Here is a 23,462-nt window from a genome sequence, read left to right on the forward strand (position 1 = left end):
TTGCATCGATGCCTAAAAAAAAGGGGGGAATGAATGGTCAGAGGACTGAGCAGTTCCTATGTGGGGAGTATTCCCTAGCCAGGATTGCTTTATTTTCTGCTTTTTTTGCCCTTTTTTTGTGTATAACCTCCAGGCCACCAGCATCCCATGGGGCCAGGCTGAGCATCGACCTCTTCTGCGCTTCCCCCAGGAAACCTGGTTATTTCTGGGCTCTTCAGATACGGAATTCTTAAATTGTTACTTAAAAAAACAAGCCCGGCGGAGCTGTTACAACTCTACCTGTGTTCCCCGGGGGGTTGTAACTATAAAGTGCAGGCAATGAAGAATAATGTCCCCCCAGCTGACTTCAGCATCATAGCGTGCGAGTTGTAGCTATTCTTAACACTAAGGGAGGGCTAATAGACCCGGCCAGGGACCAGGCCCTCTTCTGCTTGTGCTGCAGAAATAGACAGCAAGGAATCTCCTCACCAAATTTTATTTATTTACCAGGTGCATTATCCAGTTCTGCTATCGTTGCATGGGGTTGCGTGACCACAATGTGTTTTTTAAGAGAGCTGAACTCTATTTTTACATGTACCTTGGGGGAAAAAAGGAGCAGAAGTGCAAGTTCTGCACTGCCCAAGCAAGCCACGCTATGGGGTGATTTGTTTCCATATGTTATTAATGACCTTTTTGGGTGCGCTCCGATGCGATTTGCTACTCATTGCTGTGAGAACATCAATAATTTGGGGGAAAAAGAGACAGTGTAAACCAGATCGTTGCATATATTTTTAAAAGCTATCACTGCTGTAGCAATTTTGTAGTTACGGTTGGAATGACACATTCATTATATCCCTCTATTTACAGTTGTGTATAAAATTACTTTGGGGCTGAAATTCCCCTTGCCTAGCTCAAGCCTGGAGAAATGAATTATTTGCAATTGAACCTGACAAAAAAGCTGTTGTATCCCAAAGTGAAGAGAATAATTCCTTGTTTAGAACAAAAATTGTAGGACTTTTTTTTTCTTTTTTATCTTTTGGATGAGATAGAACAAAGCAACTTCTTAACTTCAAGCAGGACATACATTATGGATTAAGTGAAGGTGCTTGCTGTTATTCTCCTAATTGCTAACCAGGAGGCTGTGCTGGGTTCTGTTAGAAGGTATTAAAGAACTTTCCCTGTTTGTATGTGCTTTTGCTTTGCTCTTAGAAATACTCTAATTTTCAATAATCAAGTTTTGGCAGGTAGAGAACAGCAAACTGAACATAGCGAGTAGACCAGAGATGAACTGTTTCATTCCATGGGAGCTGAGTAAGTTCAGAAGTCTCTGAAGAACCCCAGGCTCATCTTCCCTGCTGATTTTCCAAATGCCCTTTGAAAACAAAACGTTGGACCTCCAAGAATATTCAGGATGTTGAACCAGTCATTTCTAGATGAGGCTCAGGAGATTTAGCGAGGAACAGAAGTTGATTCCAACTCTTGGACCTTCTTCAGGTCTCGAACGTTCTCAAAACCGTTTCCCATCAAATAGTCTCCTTGCCTCAAGAAGAGAAGCTCTTCTTGACAAGCTGCTTAAAGCAGCCAGGTTGTAGAGAGCTTCCAGTGTCACCTAAGCAGGGACAAAGCTCCAGCATTGCCACCCATCACACCGACCATCTCCAGCCCCAGTCCAAGGACCTGGGACTTCGTTTTGGCAGCGGCTCTTGCTGTGACCAACTGTCCTCCCCAGGGAAGGGCATGTTGAGCAAAGGGATTCTCTACAGCGACGCAGAGAAGTTGTCTCTGCATATCTGCTCTTTTGGTTCCACCAAAAATGGGAATATTCTGACCTGTCCTGGTTGTGATTTGCCGTAGGAAACGTGCCACCCACAGCGCAGGCAAGAGGAAGGGCAGCCAGAAGGACCTGAGGCCTCCGGATCTCTGGATCCACCACGAGGAGATGGAGATGAAGAACATGGAAAAGCCGGCGGGCTCCGAGCCCGCGGGGAGGGAGTCCCCCATGCAGGGCTGCCAGGACATGGCCCCCGTCACCCACAGCCAGTCCGAGACGCAGCTGGGTGCCAAGACAGCCCCGCAGCCAGGTAATGTAAGGAGAGGTCACTAAAAGAGGCTTTCAGATTCCTGAATGGATCTATTTTTTTTTATTCTCTGCCATTGCTATTCATGAGGATGATTGTGGAGGTGATTTGTGGTGTTTTTAACGTGAAAACACAAACAAAAGGTGCCCTCTGCCCCAGCAGATACCGTTGGTGATCAGGAGACGTGACCCAAGGCCCAGAGAGATCGATGGGAGAGATCCATTGATTTCCATGGGCTTTCCATCAAGTGCATGGTAGGAAGTCCTCACAACACTGGAGAAAATGAATGGCAAAGGCTGGGCTAGATGGTTTGCACGTAAACGCCTTGGGCTATAAACAAATACTTTTTTATTGCTTGCCATTGGGTGACACTGTCCTCGGTTTTGTAGTAGCCATTAGGCCTTAGAGTGGCCATTGATATTTCATCCTGAAATTCACAGCAGCAACATTTTAAAAGATATCTTTTCTAAGCAGATTGTTTTAAGGAGTGTGTGTTAGCTGGGGAGCATCGGATATGAAGAGTCTGAGTGAATATTAAGTTTATAGCATGACAATCTGATTTAGGCAGTGGTTTATTAAAACAGGAATTGCAACGTTAAATTATGTTTGCGGGAGACAAAGTATGAAGCAAGAAATACAGCTTCTGTTTCACTGGCATTCTCTGCTCCCTGTTTTACCATTTCTGGACTTGGATTTCACTTGCAACGAGATGTGGCACTTCCAACTAAGCTGTCGTGTGGCTTTTTCCCTAGCTCCTGAGGCAGAAGAGGTTGGAAGCAGCATGTCCACACTGGAGCGCTCGCTGGCTGCCCGCAGGGCCACCCGTGCCAAGCTCATGATTCCCATGGATTCGCAGCCAAACAACCCCCGTGAGTACCAGGACCGTCCCCTGGTCCTCTTGCACATCCTGCAGCAGTGACTGATCCATCTCAGGGCTTCCTACTGCCTTACAAATATGATCTAGTGTTTAGCAGCCACGTTTTCATCTTCTGAAGAAGGAGGAAATGCTCTGGCAGCTTTCCAAGGCTTCCCGATAAATTAGTGGAAGAATTCTGTAGATAATTCAGAAATAATGCCTTTGCTAGACCCTGCAAAGGCCAAGTGTAGCACTAAAGGGTTGTGTTTTTGCCAGGTGATGTGTAAGTCCCTCTATTTCCCTGCTGCAAAACTATAAAACCTGGCATAATTGCTCAAGCCAGCAGAGCTTGTTTAGGTGTCAGCACACCTAAGTAAATAGTTTAAATAAGAAAAAAAAAAAAAAAAAAAAAGGAACATTTTTGGACAGAAATCCATTTTCTTGCAAAATTTCTCTAAAGCCCTGATAGTTATATTTAAGTATATAAATGGGATGGGTTTAGAAGGGCGCAGTGCAAATGATATATTATAAAAAAAATGCATGGAATTGAATGAAGTAGAGGAGGGGAAGTGACCTGCCATGCCTTTCTTTAGTAAATTACTGGGTAGGAGCTGGTAACTGCTCTTTAATCTGTGTTCACCATGGGTGCAGTTGGGGTCATGCTGCGAACTCCAAGTAACCAGCCCTTAAGAGGGTAAGGGGTAAAAGTACTCTTAAAGATTTCTAGGTTTTCCAGTAATTTTCAAGTAAATTTCTAGGTTTTTCTAGGCTTTTTGCGTAATGATGTCCTCTTTTCTATTTTCTCCAGTATAAATCTCCAGCATAAATCTAATCTCTGGAGACACAATATTATGGTTTGGAAATAATTGGACTCAGATTCGTAAAAGTCTTATTTGTTCGTTTCAGGCTTTTCCCAGCAAATAAAATCGAGGTTTTTGTCAGGTTATATGTAATTAATCTCTCTCAGTTTGCCAGATACTGAAAGAAGTAGGCAGCAATAAGCTATTAACTAACTTGAAGAAGCACCATCATAATTCTAAAGTATAAAACTCATACTTTTAAATGCTCAGTACCAAATCTAGAAGTATTCATCAACGTCTCAAATAATCACTATTTGCTGTTTTGGGGAAAAATATCTACCCATAATGGGCCTTTGCTTAGTAAAGTGGAAGGAGCATAAAACAGGCTTTAGTGATCAATTTGAGACTTCTAATTACACTGTAAGAGCAGCATGATTGTGATTCTGGAGTCTCCTTCTAATTCTGCCTCTGATGGAGAAAATTAAAGGCCATTTTGGAGGGACTTCAGGAACCAAGGGCTTTCTCTCCCACAAAGGTAACTCATGCAAGGATGAAACTGGGAAATCTTAAATTAAATATCACATCTCATGGTCATGGCATGCTCTGGTCAGCAGGGAAGAAGGTACCAAGGCTGTTGGGTGCAGAGGAGAAGACCTCAAGGACAAGGAGAACTTGAAGGTTTCTCATGGACTTCGGCCCTTTTCCTCCCATAACATCTAACGAAGCCCTGCCCGTCGTTTGGAGGCTCAGCTGCCTTCAGGGACATTGTAAAATGAAGCCAAATGTCTTTAATCCCAAATCCTTCTTTGCATAGAAGGTGGTTAAAAGTGGTGACAATGTTCACAGAGTAAATCCATTTGGAAAGAGAGTTTGCCTCTGTTTCTGGGAGGTTTTGGTTTTTTCTCTTTTTCCTGTGTTTTCTCCTCCCTCAAACTGCAGAAAATCCCAACTCCTTCTATAGGAGAAATCTGATTGTGTTGCCTCCATGGCTTCGGCAGCCTCTGGGGTGCTTGAATGCAATTTAAAATGTTCTACTTTGTCATTTCTGGAAGCTGTTTTTGGGTGCTACATTTTTGCATGATGCAGTACCCTTTAGATGTAGAACAGCGTTTTGGGAGCTCCATGATTTGGTCAGGGAATTTCTGTTTTTAGTGTCTTAGTATATCAATAGTACATATAAATTCAATTGCTGACAGACTATGACAGAACAGATTTGCTGTCATATATGCTCAGAACTGCAAAGATTTATTGAAGCTGTTTGATGTTAACTTTTCCCCAGCTTCCCTGCAATAGAGCGCTGCGGTGAATAATAATTCGGACTTATTTTTAAAAAGAAAGTACTAGGTGTCTATGCAGCAAAAAGAAATGAAGGAATCGACTTTTAAAAAAACGTTTTTTTAATAGGATTCAATAAAGAATGTTTTTTTTTACTCTAATAACAAGGTTATAAATATTGTCCATAAAAGTCCAAAGTCCAAAGATCCTCCTCTGAGGTTGTGTGAGTTGAACCCAGACAACTCTGATGTTCAGATCACTCCAGTTACTGGTTCTTCATGAGTTTTGTATGTACTTGTCCAACAGATCTGGAAATACAGGATTTTGCCCCAGAAAATCATGTTTTTACCTCTCCCCCCAGCAGAGCATCATTGCTCCTTGAGTGACCTTGGGCAAATTGCCCAGTTTGCTGCTCCATGTAATAGATATAAGTAAGACCTGGAAGTAATTAGAATGACTATCTTGATGGCTATTTGTGGCACTATTTGTAATTCATGTGTGAAAGGTGCTATAGAAGCCAAAACTTACGAGTTTTGCCTCATGAGTTGGCCATCAATGAGCCAAAAAATCTCCTTGTGTTATTCATCTTTCCTAACTTTCCTAAGGGTTTTTCCCAAAAGCTACACAGAAGTTCATGCTTGATATAGGACAGCAAGTGCTATACTGACTATCAGCAAGTTTCCATGCCCTGACCAAGGGATAATTCCCAGGAAAGCCGGAATTTGGCAAGCTGTGATCCTGGTTTCCAAATTAAATGGCACCAAAGGGCTTAGGCAACCAAACCAAGCTCTAAAATGGATTCATCGCTTCTCATCTATCTGTCAAGAAGGCAGATAAAGAACCCCCAAATATATTTTACACCAAATCTATAGAAACTTTATTTTGGAAACGGGGTGATTTCTGGTTTATCTTGACTCTATCATCACATTTCCAAATTTTGCACGTTTAATCTCCGCTTTCCTTCTTTTCTTCCAGCCGTGGTCAGTGCCATTCCGGTGCCAACGCTAGAAAGCGCCCAGTATCCCGGGATCCTGCCGTCTCCCACCTGTGGATACCCACATCCCCAGTTCACCCTTCGGCCCGTGCCCTTCCCAACGCTCTCCGTCGACAGGACCTTTGGAACGGGAAGAAGTCAGTACAGCCCTTTGCTTTTGGTGTTCTTTGTTAGGAAAATGCTTGGGAATAGGTGAACCTGGTGGAAAATGCTTGGGAATAGGGGAACCTCAGTTGTCTCTTCTCTAGAGTGACTCCTAGATTCATATTTGCTCCTGTGCCATAACAGATCTGGCTTTTCCGCGTTCCCATATCTGTTCTTGAGCTTGCCAGGATCCAGGAAAATGGAAAACGAGCAGCACGTTCCCCAGCCTCACCTTCATAAGTTACTTCTGAGCATCTTCTGCACTGACAACCATCTGTTCTTTGTTCTAACCTAATGAATGTGCTCTGGCATATTAATTATAGTTGGAGGGCTCATATTTTCTTATCATTCTCCCTTAACTCTACTGCATATCAAGCCTGAATTATTGACAGATTAATGTCAATCTGCTACACACACTCTTTTTCACATCACAGAGAGTCTGGGCTGCGGGTCCACAGGGAAATAATTTCAAAATGACTGATTTTTCCTCCGATTTGATTGCTGCTTTCAGTGAGCTCAGACAGGTCCTTTGGGGCCGATGATTGAAACGTGAGCAGAGGGATCACAGGTAAAAGGTGGTTTTGGGTGTTCTGTTCATCACCCCAGTGTCGTTTCCCCTCATGTTGATGTGCTGCCTGAGATCCTTTCACAACTAGATGGCAATTTCCTCTGGAGGGCCGGGCTGGCATAATGAGTTTTTGATTTGCTGCTTAAATTAATATCAAATTCACCACAAATGCGATGCGCAAAAAAAAAGGCATTTTGGTTGACGTGCACTAGATGTTGAATAAAAAATGCACTATCCTGCATGTAATCATGGAGATGGGAATGAAATTGTACACTGAATTGTTTGGTCTTTTTTTCTGAAACACTTTGGAAGGAAAAGTGCTATAAGTTTGGTGCACATCTGAGGTTCTTCAGGCTGCAAATCCTCATGTCTGGCCTCTCAGCTTTGAGGCCATCAAGCACCTCCACATCCAGATGTGCCTTTTAAGTGGCTCCTACAACGGCAGATGTTTCCCCAGCTTGGCAGATCTTGGTCAGTATCTGAACCTTATTATTGGAGAGATTCTTCTCTTAGTAATAATTGATCAAACTATCCATGCCAGAGCCCTCCCTGGATGTGAGTGATGATATTCAGAGACTCTTCCCAGTGTCAGCTCTGTACAGAAATACATGCAATTGCCTGACTTTTTCAAGTGCTGGATGCTTGGGAGATTATTAATACACAAAAGTTTTCTGGAAGGAGGTTAAATACAAAGCAATTCTCATTTTTCAGAAATCCTGCTGGACCTTGAATAAGGTCAAGTGGTGAAGGTTTCAGATAATTTCGGAATTTCTCATTAAATAACTTGACAGCAGTGAACACAACCTCATTTCAGGTAATTTCTGCGTAATTGAGTCTGGGTATTTTGAAATTATCTCCCCACACTGCAACATGAAATGAGAATCCGACCCTCTTTATTCCGGGCTATTCCAAAGCTCCTGGATCGTATCGTTCCCCCACGGATGAATATTCTCCTTCTTCACCAAGAAGATGCATGAGGCTCTTGGTGCATTTTACCCCACCAAAATCCCCTTGATGCTTGACCAAATGCAACGATGTCCGAAAAAAACATTCCTAATTCCCTAATTTCTCCAGGACAGGCTCTACCCGTGGGACTACCTGACTGAGCACCCGATTGATCCAAATGTAGCAGTCTCTGAATAAATCATAGGTGATGCCATTAGGAGGGGTGTTGCTTTGCAATCTGCCACGGAGCCCATGCTTCAACACCCTTTTTTTTGTTCAGAAAACCATTTCTCATTGACCCAAAGAGTCCAGCGCTGCAACGTATCGTTAGGGCTAATTTTCTACTGAAGGGGAAGCTAAAGGAAATGAAAAGGAAAGTCAGGCCCTAGCCAGAACCAGCCTTGAATAATAAACCCACTTGTCATTTGTCATTCTCATTGAGGGGACGTTGCTGGTCTTGGAGGGACCCAAAATGCCAGCGAGAGCTCTGCTGTCCCCCTTAGTCATAGGCTAAGAATATGTTCTGGTCACCCCCTGACAACATTTGCACAGACTTCTGTTCTTTAAGCTAACCCTGAGGACCCTATTCCACCCAGAATGAGGTCCCTGGTTTGTCAGCATTATGGAAATACATCATTTTGCTCGCACAATATTTATAATCTGTGTAAAATCAAGGATTTATAGGAAGTTATTAGCAGCTCAGGCATTGTATGTTTTCATGCACTGTCGTATAGTTTGAATGGTTATTACCTTTTGTTTTCAGTCTGTATTGATCTCTCATTTCCTCAGCCTGAGGTAGAGCCAACAGCTACAAATCCAAGGGGGAATATTTCCCGGTGTTATTACTCAATAAAAGATATATGTGACCAATAATCTGAAGTCATTAAACTGGTTAAGTGCATTGTGCCAACCAAGGAATATGCAAAAGCAAAGACCAATATGTTATGTGCAAGTTCAGTGCTGCTTGAATCGAAATCAAGCTCATTATCAATTAGCATTCCCAAGTTAGACATAAAATGAATCCAAATAGAGCTTTATCCATCGTTTCTCCACTGCAGGGAAAGACTCTTACTGGTTTTACTGGGCTTTAGAGCAGATGGTCATGTATAGCATGTTATTTGCTTTGCTTTGGCAAGATATTTTGCTAAATTCAAGAGCAGAAGATCACAAGAAGTCTACAGCATAGTGTTATTATCTATCTGCTTCATCCCATCTTGCAAGCATCTTATTAACAAAAAAGTTCATTATACCACTTGCCTTCAATATTTAAAACCCAACTCCAGCTTCTGATTTTAATAGAATCATCTCACCTTTGTCTTCTATAATAGCTGGAGGATAGCACTAATTTTTTTTATGTAATAACAATTATGTAAGGCTCCGACTTTTACAACAGTCTTTAAGGTAAAACATCCATACAATAATCCAGGAATTTTACTGTAAGCCCTATAATGTGGAGACCATTACGGTGATGTTAGCTCTTAAGGTTCTCTTATCTATAGCACCATTGCAGAAGATACCAAGAAGGATATTTTATGGAGAATATTGTAAGGTGGCCTCTGGCCTCCTTAAGCAAACATAGACCTAAAAGTAGATGCAGAAAAGATGGGCAAGGAAGGAAATGGAAAAGCAGAGGTGGAGTAACAGCATGACTATGCAAAGAACTTTGGAGGTGAAAACACTCAATCTAGCAAACTTTTACAAACCATAAATGATTCTGGTCCCATAGTTAGTTTCCTATGAGTGGAGTTCAGCATTGCCAGGGATTGCCATAGAAACAAAAAAATCCTCATTTCCATTTTTCAAAATTGTTTTGCCACTTAGTAGGTTGTAATTACTTATATACTTTGACATTAATTATTATAAAATGCCTTGAGATTTGACTCGGCTGCGTAATTGCATGTTATTTGTACAATGAGTTCTGGTCGTTGCAGCAAGCTCTGAAAGAAACCAACTCCTCTGGAGCACTTTGGGTCCCAATATCATAACTAATGCTCATATCTGCATGTCAGGAAGGTTGTTTCCTTCAGTAAAAGGATGATTTTTCTCCTAGATTTCTGGTTTCCTGCCACAAATTGCATGATTAACTGTTGTGCTTATGAGATCTCGTGGCTGGCGGAGCTACTGTGGAGATGCTGGGCAATTCCAACGTGCTCAAAATAAGGAGGTTCCTGTTGTCATCCATCCATTCCACTGTTACACCTGCAATAAGGCCAGATGCTCTTCCCATGTGGAACGCCGTTCCCAACGCTGTTCCTCAAGGCAGGAGGCCAGGAGAATGGGAATGAGCTGGGAAAGGCCATAAAACTTCATTCGTGGGAAGCCTCAAATGGGTCGACGACCTCAAATGCCAGGGTAGACATGGTGATCAAGAAGAATTTTTCTGTGATTTTTGCCATTTTTAAGATCACTTCAGCTCCCTCACAAGCCACCAGTCATCCTCTTCTGGAGGTGCATTGGCAATGCTGGTGATGTTGGGAATACTCACCTGCACCGTGCTGAAAATTCCCATATAATCACGAGCATTTTGCAACTAATGGTTATGAGAGAGCTCTCATAATAATAATAATAGTTCCCAGAGAGCTATAGAAATAAAGGGCTTTTCTCTTTGCTTCTACTTTGTTTTCTTTAACACTTAGGCTATATTAGCTTCTCTCTTCTGCTCCAACAGTCGTTAAGAAGTGCTGCCCGTTGGATTAGGGGGTCGACACGGCCCATTTAAACCTCAGAAGACTTGACTTGGAATATGGGCTAATAAAACAGCAACCTGCAGCTCTGGCGCACGAAATGTTGCAGCTGTCTCGAGGAAGAACAATATTGGTGATTGGTTATGGAGAAATTAATTGCGTCCTTTCTTTGTCTTCCCCGCGGTGACTGGAATAGAAGCGTCGTGCTGAACACAACGAGTTTCCTTAGTTATAGCTCGTCGCGGGCTCCGCTGGTGTATTTATAGTGTTCCTGGCTCTTTTAAAGCACACTGGGAGCTTGAGACGTTTGGATAAAAATGAGAGAGGAAGATGAAGATGTCACTTTTTAAAGAAGGATTTATTGCGCTCCACGTGGCTGTGAGCAACGCCTGTTTTCTTAATTCATCTGTAAATTTGCTAGAAATGTATCCGCACTTTTGCAGATGCTTTACATCCTGTTGCAAACGGTCATAAAAGTAGGGAATAAGGTTAGAAAACACTAATTCTCTGTAATAATTTACCCTTTGCTGATGTTTTTTTGCAGCTGGAAGCGACGGGCCGGCGTCGCAGGCGCCGGCGCTGCTGCCGCCGGCGCAGGCCGAGCACGCGGGCGCCGAGGACGCGCCGAGCCGGAGCATCCCCACGGCGTGCGTGCGCCCCACGCACCCGCTGCGCAGCTTCGCCAACCCCCTGCTACCTCCACCCATGAGTGCAATAGAGCCCAAAGTCCCCTACACGCCGCTGCTGTCCCAAACAGGTGAGGGCGACACGCTGGGATTATCCTCGGAGCGCTCGCGGAGCTGGTGTTGTGGGAATAATCCCGTATTTCATTCTGACAATCCGGAATGAAAATTCAGAGCTTGGAATCGGAGTTAAGCAGTAAGTGATGAAAATGAAAGGAATGAGATGCCAAATTAATCATTTGGTCTTGTTTGCAGGTTCCTGTTGTGCTACAGTAACTTGAAGCAGTGCCAAACGCTTGACTCTTGTTTCGAGGCTTGCCTTTTTGATAATGAAAGGCCTATTTATGTATGCTGGAAAAGAACCGGCTGCAATTCACTCCAGCGTGCAAACTGCTTAAAAATTCAATAGCAAGTATGCAAGAAACAGGGGGAAAAAACTGTTTTAAAAAAGAATGGTCATAGAAGAGTGCGGCTTCTGATGGAAGCCGCGGGCTATTTGCACCGTTTGATTAAATGGTTATAGATGGCTATAGTGAAGCACTGGTTCGTTGCCTCCGTGGGATCAAGCAGGGCCACGTTCCCTGATTCCAGATGTGCTGGTGCCAGGAGTCCAGCTGTGCCAACGTGGGAGGGTTGGGACTGTGGGACAAGGCAGGGGACAGAGGGCTGAACCTTCACTCCTTGAGAGCAGGATATCCATGGGATCCTGGTCAGCCCAATGCTCGAATCGTTCCTCACATGAAGATGGGGTGAGTAACTCTATTCCATGGAGTAGCAATAACTACCAGAGCTGCTAAGGCCCAAAAAATAAAAAAGTTTGCAGGTTGGTATTTCATTTTAGCCGTTTACTCCATTAGGTTGAAGAATACCCAGTCTGGCTCGGAAAACTTTTAAGCTTTCAGCTTTTTGCTGTCGTGATCTGTCTTTCAGAATGTAATTTCCTGCCTCTAGGACATGGGGCACTTCCATGTCTGGAGCAAGAGAGCTACCAAAACCCCTCTGCACTTTTCCTGGAAGTTGGCAGTATATCAGCAAGTAATCCAGTTTTTGATAGCAGACAGAGGTAGATAAATCCTTATTTGCCAGAGAAATACTTTTGCGAAATAGTGCAGCTGAATTATATTTATATATAGTAGAGCCCATTCGCTGTTATGTAGTACACAACATTTTGCTTTATGAGGGTCCAACTGTACTTGTCTTACTCTCCTGAGGAAGCATAGCTACCTCAGCAGAGCTATTTGTCCTATAAATCAATCAGGATTCCCATTTAATCATTATTACAGCGGGGAGGGACGGAAAGAGGGAGAGTCAGAGCACGTTACTAAGTTCATAAATAATCCTGGCATCCTGATAAAATTGTCTTTTTTGGATGAGTAACCTCCTGGTAGAAGATGCAAGGGGTAGGATGTTGTTATTAGGCAAAATTTAGCCCTGAACATGTCAATGTTCTGCATTATGGCAAATAAATGGAAATTTGCCTAGTGAAAAATGCAAACTTGTTGCTGGGTGGTTCATGGCATTGAAATGATGGTGTTCACTCTTTTAAAATTGCGATTTCTTCCTCGTAGAATTTTGTGCATCTTCATTCCTGATCTTTCCCCTGCTATTTGGCACTGTCAGGATCTTTCTCTGTTTCTCTCTGCATGATTTCTCCTGTTTTTCTGAGGATGCTTGTAGCCATTAGCCAGACTGGTTTTATTTCCCTCGCCAATTCTTCCTAGAAAAGTTGGTTTTCTAAATGCTAACTTGTACTTGTGCCTCCAGGCAGATGTAGCACTGTTTCTGGCCCTGTACATGCACAGATTAAGGCACATATTTGGTTCATATAATATTTAAAAGCAGCTTAGAAGCAGATCATTAGCGTGACTGTCTTGGTTTACTGCTTATTGATGGTCATCTATGTTAGAGGGAGTTTTCACCAAATACGAATACTCATACAAAGGTCAAAAGAAGAACTTCCTAATTTTATAACTTTCCCCAGTGTTTTATACTTACATTTCAAGAGTTTTTCATTACAAATTTCAAATATTTCCCCTAGCACTTAGGATTTTATTGCTTTGAAGCTTGGGGATCTATTGGAAACAGGCCCTGAATGCATGTTAGCTGAATAATTGTCTGGCTTCGCAGCGGTAAGTAAATCTGTGCTTTGTGGCCTTATGCTAGTTAAAAGATACTCAAAACAAGATTGATCTTTCAGTAGCCACTCCTGAATTCCTTCTCTCTGGAGCCCCAATTCTTTTTGTTTAAAATAGGAGATACAGCTGCCTTTTGAGTTCTGCTGGAAGGTTAAAGGGAATGGAGAAAAGGCATTAAAAAAAGAAGCGAGGAAACAGCACTGCCTTCCTCCTGTAATTCTGCAAACTTAATACAACCCATGAGCATGATAACTTAGCCATAGTTAGATGGTTAAGATATTCCTTCCCATAGAAGGGAAATTTTGGAGAGATTTTTTTAACTTTCAAGAGCTCTTGATGAATTTCTTGATTTGAAGCAACCTCCCAGCAAAGGTGCCAACCAGCTGGCCAAATTGCTTTCTGGACCACGTCTGCTAATTATGTCCCACTTGGGGACATCGCCGAGGTAAAAGGCTCTCAGCAATTTCCCGTGTTCGAATAATTGTTACTTTCCTCAACCTGAGAGAGAGAATTGGTTTTTTCCTGCTTTTTTTAGTCTCAAGAAATGTTGACGTGTGCGATGTGACAAATACCTGAGCCCACTAAATGTAAAATCTTCATATCAAGCCCTTTTTATAGGTGTTTTACAATAGATCTCACCTTCTCATGATCCCAGGTGACTTAAGGAGCATTCCAGGAGCCCAATCCTTATTCCAATCTCTTATTCCAATCTCTCTTCCCTTTGCAAATCATGCACATAGGCATATAAGTGATTTGGCTTCGTCAGGTTAAATAGGAAATGTTTGATGGAGTGTCAAGCTTATTGCATTATAGATCTGACATAAATTCCACCCATGGACAGCAAAGGTTTTTCTTTTTTTGCCCCCGCGCAAATGGAAATTCCTCTTAGATCTTGATGACCAGCTGCACTTTAAATGAACCTGAATTAGGAGGTCGTTTTTCTTCTGGAGAAGCAAGTGCAAGGGGATAGAAAATGCAGCCTTTGAGGTAGTAGTTTTTATATTGTGCTGCAGTTGTAAAACTTGAGCTTTTCGAGGCTCCAGCATCTTTTGCCAGAATGTCAAAATGCTGGGGTTTTATTTCCTTTTTTATTTTCTATTTTCCCTTTTTTTTTCCCTCTTGCTGCTTCATGAAGGGGTAGTTGGAAGGTCAAATTCCTGCCTTCATCTCTGTTAATGGATACCCCAGAGCTAAAAATCACACAGTGAGACATGTCCAAGCTCATGGCAAGGGTTACATTGTAGATCAACTGGGTAAGTCTGGGGATTTTGGACCTCAAACAACATTGAAATTGCTCTCATCATTGCAAAAATGAATGTAGAAATGATGCTATTGCAATCTACGCACTGTGTTTTTTAGAGTATTTAATTCCCTGGGAGTTAATCCTGAGTGATGCAAGCGCATTTATTTTGAACAGTCAATTATCTCTAATTAGTTAACTACATAACCAAATTCTGGGCCCATTTTGGGTCCATTTTATCAGCAAGGAAAAATTTCCCTTTGTCAAAACAAAACACAGTGAAAACCTGTTGTTTCTAACTTGATTTCAGTCATTACATTCACAATCCTGAAATCTTTTGGCAATAGGGTCTGAAATTCGTTTTAGCTCTTCTTTTTACTTCGTTTATTAATAGGTAGAGATGACTGTGATTTAGGGACTTCTCTTTATTATCACTTTCAACTTGCAAATGTTTTGGCTTCCTTGTTTCTTTCTGTAATTCCGCTGGGATACCCGGATAAAGAAGGGGCACAAATGGGTCAGCTTGGAATATCAGAGGAATCTGCCTCCAGTCCATCCCATACGTGGCCAAGCAGATAACCGTGGACACCTGGGTTGTCTCATTAAAATCAAAGGGACTGCTGGAAGGCACGGAGTGTGGACAGAGGTGTTTTTCAGGATAAATGAAGCAATTCCGCTTTGATATAAATGAGCTCGTTCCATCCGCGGCAGCAGTTCCAATGATTTAATTTCTTTTTTTATTTCTGGATAATTATACTGTAAACGCATGAGAAGATTTAATGATGGGCAATGTCGCTGACCCTGTATTTCTGCAGCTTGGCCAAGCAAAGGAGTAAAACTTCTTTCCACAACCGTCATATTTAGTTGGGATTGGGGATTTTGACACCCAAGAGTTGCAGCCAACGGTGGTCACTTGTGTCGTGGCGCTTATCCTTGTAGTATTCTCAGCAGAGATGGAAAAACATCCTGTCCTTTGGGGTTCAGGAGGCATCAAGGCCATAAAGTGGGGAAATTTCACTAAAAAAAAAGGTCTGGGGGAAGTTTTTTGGTAGCTACAAGTTTTTCAAGTTGATAAGATGTCCGTGTTGGTGAAGAACAATGAGAAGACAGAGAAAAGATCTAGCAAATCGCTGCCGTATTTCAGTGGATTTATCCATCCTGTGCTGGTGGTTTTGCCTTGATGTGTCCTTTACAAACTCACAGTTTCTGCACCTATTTTGAAGCCTAAAAAATGTATGAGACTCATCAGACCTGCTTCAAAAGCCTCACGAATACACAGTCCTGTTGCTTGTTCAGTATTTTTAAGTGACTAGGTGACCTCTTTCTCTGCTCTGTTTCTCTTTTTACTTTTTCTCTCCCAATATCAAAGCTTCCTAAATTAAACTTTATCTCTTTGTAGAAGTATCTCCCATGTGGAACGAGCCAAGCCTCCATGGATTATCACCTCGCGAGTCATTTAAAACTCTGTTTTATGATGAAAAAATGATTTTTTTTTCTTTTTCCCCACCTGCAATGTAAAGCTGAGTCACCAAATAATGTTTTCATATGCCTGCATATTCTGTATCCCCAAGAGGCTATATCTTATATTGGAACACTCGGTCATGGAGATACAAGCAGGCTCATTTCTAGATGTATTCTCATCTTTATGTTTGATCTTTTAAGACCATCTTTTTCATGAGAAAAACCTAGATTTGCAACGGTGTCTTGCACTCCTTCTCCACCCTCTGAAATAGAGTCTTCCAGTTACAAGTCTGACACCACCCTCTGACTTCCGTAGCTTATCTTGGCTTTTATGGATACCTCTTGGCTCTATTCAAGGAATGCTTCTCTTCCAAAAGCAAAAAAGCTTCTTTGTACCCCGCTATATAGTTCACAAGTCAAAATAGTCCTGTGGTGGACATGAGCTAATTCATGGGGAAGAGGAGGAGAGGCCCTTTGGGAAGACACTTCGTCCTGCATCTCCAAAGACGTGAATCAAACTGGAATTAACGGCGTCTTCGCGTCATGTGGACGTCCAATCCGTTGGGGTGAACGCAGCCGCCGTTGATGCTTCCTGCATTCCCAGCTGCTCTCCCACTGCTCCTGAACTCTGGGAACACCAGGAGAATCCCGGAACCCATTGAAACAAGTTGATATCTGGTAGCTGGATACGCATCTCCCGTCCAACCCAACACAACGCCAAACAAAATAATGCGAAGTCTCTCACCCCATGCGTTGCCATCAGGAGGCCGAGCTCGTGTTTTTCCTCACAGTAACATCCCATCCGATATGCACAAACGGATGCCAAATCCATGTAGAAAATTGCTTCGCCTTGGCGTGACGACAGGCTCGTGCTGGCGCGCGACGCTCCCGCAACACGAAGACCGTAACGCAGTACATTCAGCGTGGGCCTCTGAAAAGCAGTTTGCACCTGGTATCATATATTATATAACTAATGAGCCAACGAAGTGTTGAATAACCCAACGGAGGGCAGGAAACTTCGCAGCGGCGCGTTCGTGCCGTGGCCGCACCGGATCGGCGCGGCCTTCCAGCGCCGCCTTCTTTATGTATCGTTTTCGAGGCTCCCGCTGAATCGGGACGCGTTAGAAACCAAAGCGATTTAATTTAATTAGCTCCTCATTTGCATAAATTAGTTTACTCAGCATGTCAGCCTTCTGTGTCCGGAATCCTCGTTGAGAGGCCTTCTTGATGTCCTTTGGGGAAGGGGCTTCGACTCTTGTGCTAATTATGGATTGCAAGTGCTGTCTCTGATAGCGCTGTAGGACATTTACCAAAAAGCTGGAAATATGCAGCAAAGCAGAGCAACATTTTCTTCGTTTCCAGCTTTATGGTTTGCCTGTTGCTTTTGCGGGCAAAAGCTGCACAAACTGAACTTTCTAATCATCGCTGTGGCTTCTCATTAACAATATCCAGGAGGGAACATCTGTCTTGGTGCCAAAAATCAAGTCTTTAAGGCCAATTGCTGCAATTAATGAGTTACATACGAGAAACGTGATTTTTACCGCGGGATTTGCAGTTTTGCGGCGACACATTCTGCATTTTACATGAGCTCCTCACCATTACATCAAATATTTACTTCTGCACAAGCCCATGAGGAGCAAACAAGTCACAGTGTGAAGCCACTTGTATATGTATAAAAAATGCTTATCTATCCGGTGCATTATCTAACCCATAAACAACTCGGGTGCGGCGCCTCTGCGATTTTATTCCGTATTCCTCGTGTACTGCTGCCTGCAAGGAACTCGGCGTTGGGTTGGAGATAGGAGGAAACACATCAGAAGACTGAAAAGGAAGGGAGGGGATGGAATTTTTCTTGGAAAATAATCTTTTGATTAAGAACTGGAAGTTAAAAGCCTTGTGAGGCTCTTCCATTTTGCCTTGTCTTGGATCTTGCTTCCACCAACCGTTCTGTTGGCAGCTCCATGTAGGGAGGGATTTTGTTCTCTCTTTGGCTCCATTGTGTTTTCGCTGACTTTAATTAAAAATGTAAACATGGTTCTTTGAAATACCCCAAAATTCACTTGCAGCTGTTGTCATTATCATCTGTATAGGGCACAATTCAAAAAGGAAAAAAAAAAAGGGATCTTGCTGAAGATGATTGTGGAGAGAATATGAAGAAAAGAAGCTATTGGGCCAGTGTTTTCTTCCTTTATGATTTGTGTGGTGCAGAATTATCAGTTCAGGTGCAGAATTATCAGTAGGAACATCCAACTGGCCTTAGGTTCATGGAGGAACCTTGAGGAACGTAGAGGAACCCTCCGTTGGTAGCTCTTGCGTCTCCAACCGTGTCCTGCACGGTCAGACCTGTTGTACGGACCCTGCTTTTCCTCACTGACGTTTTAAATCATTAAGAGAGGCCAATTCTAATTTCCATGGGAAGAAAGCTGGGGCATTTTGGTTAATGTGTCCTTAATTAATGTGTAATGAGTCACGGGCAGCGCTAGAGCTGGTGTCTCTTTGGCCAAGTGCTCTTGCTCGGGGTGAGGTGCAGGAAAAACTCCAGGAGATTTGTAAAAAATGGAACCCCCTTTCTGCAAAAAGGGGGTCAGATTTTAATACTCCTTCTGTATTTCGGAATGTTTCCATGGGATTTCCATCCAATTGGGATGGAAAGTCAGAGGCAACGCGCAATTTTGTGACCCGCCCTGGGGACTTCTGTCAGTTTGAGGAAATTTGGGAAAATAGTTGACAAGAAGCATGGGAATGAACAACGGGAGAGGAAAAGGGACGTCCTCGGATGGTCCTGGTGGCATCTCCATCACGTCCCGCCGGTCTCGCCATGACTTTGGTTTCTTCTTCTTGCAGGGCCCAACCTGCCCAAGGCCCCGGTGAAGACGGCGTCGCTGGGCTTGGCCGGCAAGGCCCGGTCGCCGCTGCTGCCCGTGTCGGTGCCCACGGCCCCGGAGGTCTCCGAGGAGGGACACAAGGCCACGGAGGACCCCGCTAACGTAAGAGCCACCTCCAAGCAGCCTCCTTGCCACAGAGACGCGGTACATCCATCCCCAAAGCAATTTTTAGATGATTTTTGCTCCCTCCTAAGTTGTTGCACCTCAGCTTTTGGCCATCAATAAATCTTCCAATTTATTGGGCTTAGGCATGGGTGATTGATACACAGAAGAAGAAACTCCTTAAATTCCCTCTTAATGCCATCCACGGGACAGCTCACACATCCCTCGAGCTCCAGGAGATAACGGGAGGAGAGAAAAAGGGGAGCGGGAAACGCGATAAAGGGACAGAATAATTTTGGCAGGAAGAATGAATATAAAATAACATCCAATAGCGGAAGGAAAAATAATATTGAAGGAGCAGATAAAGGAAAGCGAAAAGATGATGACATTAGAATAATCTTTTCACTCCTGTTAAGACTCTCTTAGAGAAAAGTGTCCAGGAGATGAAACAGTACAAATGAGAATGAATAAAAAAACATATATTAAATGCATGTTGCATATCACCTCTTCATCGACTTGCACAGGACAATTTTTTGCTGGGTGTGATAGCAGTGATTTGTCCAGCATCTTTTTAATGAATCCTTTTGCATTTGCTGAAGGGAAAACCCAAAGTTTCGCTTCACACTTGCATATGGGAATTTGGGGTCTGCTGGCTTATCAATGTAGGATAATAGCATTTTATTCCTGTTTGTTATCATCAATAGCATAAAAATATGTTTCTGCGTGTAGTTACAGAAGGATTCTCACATTTTGCTGGCGGAAAGGGAGTCGTATATTAGAAATATAATTATGCACCTTGCTGCAACCCAGCTGCAGCCCTGAGCTTTTTTCCAAATCCTGCTGCCTCTCCTGCATGGAGCAAGCAGGAGACAAGGAGTCTTCTGCTGGAGGGGGAAAAAAAATCTAAATAAAGACTCTGTTTGGTAAAATCAGTGGTATAAGGAGTAATTCACCACGGAACATTTGATAACGCAAAATGCAATTTCAACTCTCAATACCTTATTTTATAGCAGCAGCACAATTTATTTCTCAGGAACGATGATGCTCAAGCTCCACAAGTCATTGCAGGAAGTAATGGTGCAGGCAACAAGTTCGTCGGGGAACCAAAATTTGGGGATGAAGGCTAAAATTTGGGGAGCTTCTTTTAAGCTTAGGTGGTTCCCAGCAATAGGTGCTCAACATTTTAGGGCTTGCTGCAAGTTCAGAGCGTTATTTTTAATCCAGGTCCTGAGCATTCCCATCCTCTTACCCCACTGAAAGCCATGATAGGAATTGGGAATCATTGCCAACGTCAGCTTGGAATTAGCAATCTTTGCAATGAACAGCTGCAGCCTGCCCCAAAGAAGGCATTTTTTGATGAGTATTGGAGAATATGTATGGATTTTGAGTGCTGACTGCTGGTTTCTGTGTGTTTTTTCGCTTGCAGGTTTATGAACAGGATGATCTGAGCGAACAGATGGCCAGTTTGGAGGGGCTAATGAAGCAACTTAATGCTATCACAGGCTCAGCCTTCTAACAGCTAGTGAGGAACAGCTAATTATCCAGGAGCATTGCAGCATCCCAGTATTTCATGCATACCCCACCTGTCCTCGACCCCATGAAATCATCCTTCAGCACCATTCCTTCAATGCAAGGAAAATCCCCGAAAGTCGTGAGAAGAATAATAAAAAGCAAGCAAAATACAAGAAGAATGTTACGTGACTGTAGCTCTGGCATCTGAAGTGATGGAAACGTGGCCTTCGCCAATGCTACTGACATCCTCATGGCAGAGTTGGAGCTGGGTTGCTCGTGTGGATCTCCTGGGCTTCGTGGAGCTCCAGTCGTCATGACTAAAACTCCCTTGTTTTCCGTAGTAGAGGTTTGTAGCTCTTTGTGTAGGTCTAGTCTTACCTCATGCGAGTGCATTTCGAAGCATAGACCATCAGGAGACGGCGTCGTAGGTCACTCTTTTGGTTTCTCTGTGGATCGTTGCTGAATGCAAAAAGCTCCTGTAGCAAAGAGCCATAGCACCACACGAAAATCCCGGAATTTTCCCAACAGCACAAAGCAAAAAGGCCAATTACTCGTTTCTCTCCTCGTTTGAGCCACTTGTCTTGCCCGAGTGGTGGCCACGAGCGAGTTGGTGTGAAAATCAGCCATTTCAGCAAGTGTTTGGAAATCCTCCCTTAGTTAGTGGCTTATGTATGGCAAAAAGAACCGGGAATGGGACAAAAATCTGCAGCGGTGACAAGCCGGCCTCCGTATGCTCCCAAAAAGCAGGCAGAATATGCAGTTTTCTCTGACACCTGGTAATTACATGCTTAAACCTGTGATAAAACACGTGTCTTTGGGCCATCCCTCCACGCGATGGCTCTGCCAGGGCCACCTTGACTCGGCCACCGCTTGTCCCTTCTCTTGGTGGCACCTGCTGAACGAGGAGATGACCCAAATCCACGTGCAGAGGGTCATGGTGCTAAATGCAGAGCACTTCCCTTGGGTGGAAAAGGGCCAAAAAGATGAACCGTAGAGGCCTGGTAAAAGAAAATCATGGAATTAGAGGAATTTTTTGCCCAGATGATATATCTGGTGGCTCTCAAAGTAACCAAGGAGGAGAAGCAAGTGAGCAACAGCTTCCTCAGTGCTTCCCTGTCATCCCAGTCCTTTAGCTGCATATCGCAGTGTTTAGTGACAACTCTAACGGGTTGAATTGACTAAATTTTGTGTGCACACATTTTATTGCTAAATTTGCGGCTGCATTCAGCGTTAATCCCTGTTTATGCAGCTGAATCACCAAAACGCAGCTAATCTGCATATTTATCTGTTAGGAGGCTGCAAAACCCAATAAGAGAGTTTCAGATGAATTATTCCATTCAGCTCTGCCTTTGATTTCAAGCTTGAGTGGGTCATAATTTTAAAAGAGCATGGAAAGGATAGGATCTTTACAACCTAATAGCTCCTTTTATTAGGTGGGTAATTATATGTGAATCTCCGAATAAAATATTTTGAGTAAAATGGCACGGCAACAGAAGTAATAATTCAGATTATTTTCTGCGGCCCCGTGCTGGAAAGGAAATCGGGTGGCAAGGAGGAATTCCAATGCTTCATTAGGAACCCCAGTGCGTTTGCGAAAACGCTCCTTAAAAAACGCCTTGTTATTCAATTTCCTAAGGTTTTAATGGAATATTTCTTGAGAGGGAGGAAACTTGGTTTGAATTAGAGGCTGAGCTTTGTAGCTCTGAGAGATTCCTAGCTAAAACCCAGCACTGTAAATAGCATCAATGCATCTTTCAAGCCCAATTCAGAACTTAAAAAAATCACTACCTATATTTTTATTGGGCCAAAGGCAGCTTAATGCAGCTTCTGGGTAGCTCCTCTTCCGTATTTGCAGGGATTGACGTTGTTGGGAATAGGGACATAAAGTCAAAGCCGGGTCTTGCCTTTGGAGAAGTACCGGTTACCTGGAGTTCCAGCGGGAAATCCAGGAGGAGAAACTGCCTGGAAAATCCTCCGGAGCGAAGTGTTAAACAGCACAAAGTCACCTGGAATAAGAGGGGGGTGACCCTCCGGGGTCGGCAAAGGAGGATTTGCTCCTTATGGATGCGCCCCGGAGCGCTCGGATGCTTCTTTTCCGAGTGCTTTGGGATCCATCCGCCTCTTCTTCCCGGAGCGCCGGAATATCAGCCCTTGGAGCTGGAGCTTTCTTCATTTAATTCCTTCATTTTGCAATTTCTTCCTTGATTTAGCTTTAATCTAAGTCAGGAAAAGTTAATTCCTGTGTATTCCGCATTTAATGCTCTGAATTTTGCAGCTCTTTTGCAGTTTTCCCAAACCCTAAGAGGCCTAAGTTGGACGTTTCCAATTTTTATTCAGGCTGATTTTTAGTAACAACTGAAAAACTAATTAGTAAGCAGGTATTTCTTGTAAAAGCAAGACATTTTACTTGCAAAGCTCCAATGACTGCTGTAGCACAAAGCCTCCAAATTCTATTTTGCTGATGCTCTGTTTATTTGCAAGGATTTTGGCTGATTCTGATGAATTCCTAAACTGTGGGAGTATTTATAGCCCACGACCATCTCCACCATAGACTCTCCCAGGAAACTGTAACGAGGAATTCATCAGGACACGACAGGTTTGCAAAGCTGGATGTTACCAGGGGAGATCATTAGCTAATCAATGCAATGGGGCTGCCACAAACAGGTAAAAGATAATGAGTTAGGCAAAAAAGACCTGCTCTTTCATTTTCTTTTTCTTTCTTTCTTTCTTTCTTTCTTTCTTTCTTTCTTTCTTTCTTTCTTTCTTTCTTTCTTTCTTTCTTTCTTTCTTTCTTTCTTTCTTTCTTTCTTTCTTTCTTTCTTTCTTTCTTTCTTTCTTTCTTTCTTTCTTTCTTTCTTTCTTTCTTTCTTTCTTCCTTTCTTTCTTTCTTTCTTTCTTCCTTTCTTTCTTTCTTTCTTTCTTTCTTCCTTTCTTTCTTCCTTTCTTTCTTCCTTTCTTTCTTCCTTTCTTTCTTCCTTTCTTTCTTCCTTTCTTCCTTCCTTTCTTCCTTTCTTTCTTCCTTTCTTTCTTCCTTTCTTTCTTCCTTTCTTTCTTCCTTTCTTTCTTCCTTTCTTTCTTCCTTTCTTCCTTCCTTTCTTCCTTTCTTTCTTCCTTTCTTTCT

At 43.0% G+C, this 23,462-nt stretch overlaps 1 protein-coding gene across 1 annotated transcript in view; it reads left to right on the forward strand.

Moving 5' to 3' along the window:
* Nucleotides 1-20,431, forward strand: part of DCC (DCC netrin 1 receptor) — a gene marked incomplete at its 5' end in the record, with an annotated part of 104,294 nt that extends 83,863 nt beyond the window's left edge. The window contains 6 exons of the mRNA XM_088527849.1: nucleotides 1,834-2,060; nucleotides 2,810-2,926; nucleotides 5,964-6,119; nucleotides 10,868-11,080; nucleotides 18,687-18,829; nucleotides 20,256-20,431. Of these exons, the coding sequence (XP_088383975.1) occupies nucleotides 1,834-2,060; nucleotides 2,810-2,926; nucleotides 5,964-6,119; nucleotides 10,868-11,080; nucleotides 18,687-18,829; nucleotides 20,256-20,345 (946 nt within the window). The remainder of the gene's footprint in view (nucleotides 1-1,833; nucleotides 2,061-2,809; nucleotides 2,927-5,963; nucleotides 6,120-10,867; nucleotides 11,081-18,686; nucleotides 18,830-20,255) is intronic.
* Between the last annotated feature and the right edge of the window lie 3,031 nt (nucleotides 20,432-23,462).

This window comes from Tinamus guttatus, unplaced genomic scaffold (genome assembly GCF_059628265.1).
Source record: "Tinamus guttatus ecotype Peru unplaced genomic scaffold, ASM5962826v1 Tinamus_guttatus_pri_ptg000293l, whole genome shotgun sequence".
Lineage (NCBI taxonomy): Eukaryota > Metazoa > Chordata > Aves > Tinamiformes > Tinamidae > Tinamus > Tinamus guttatus.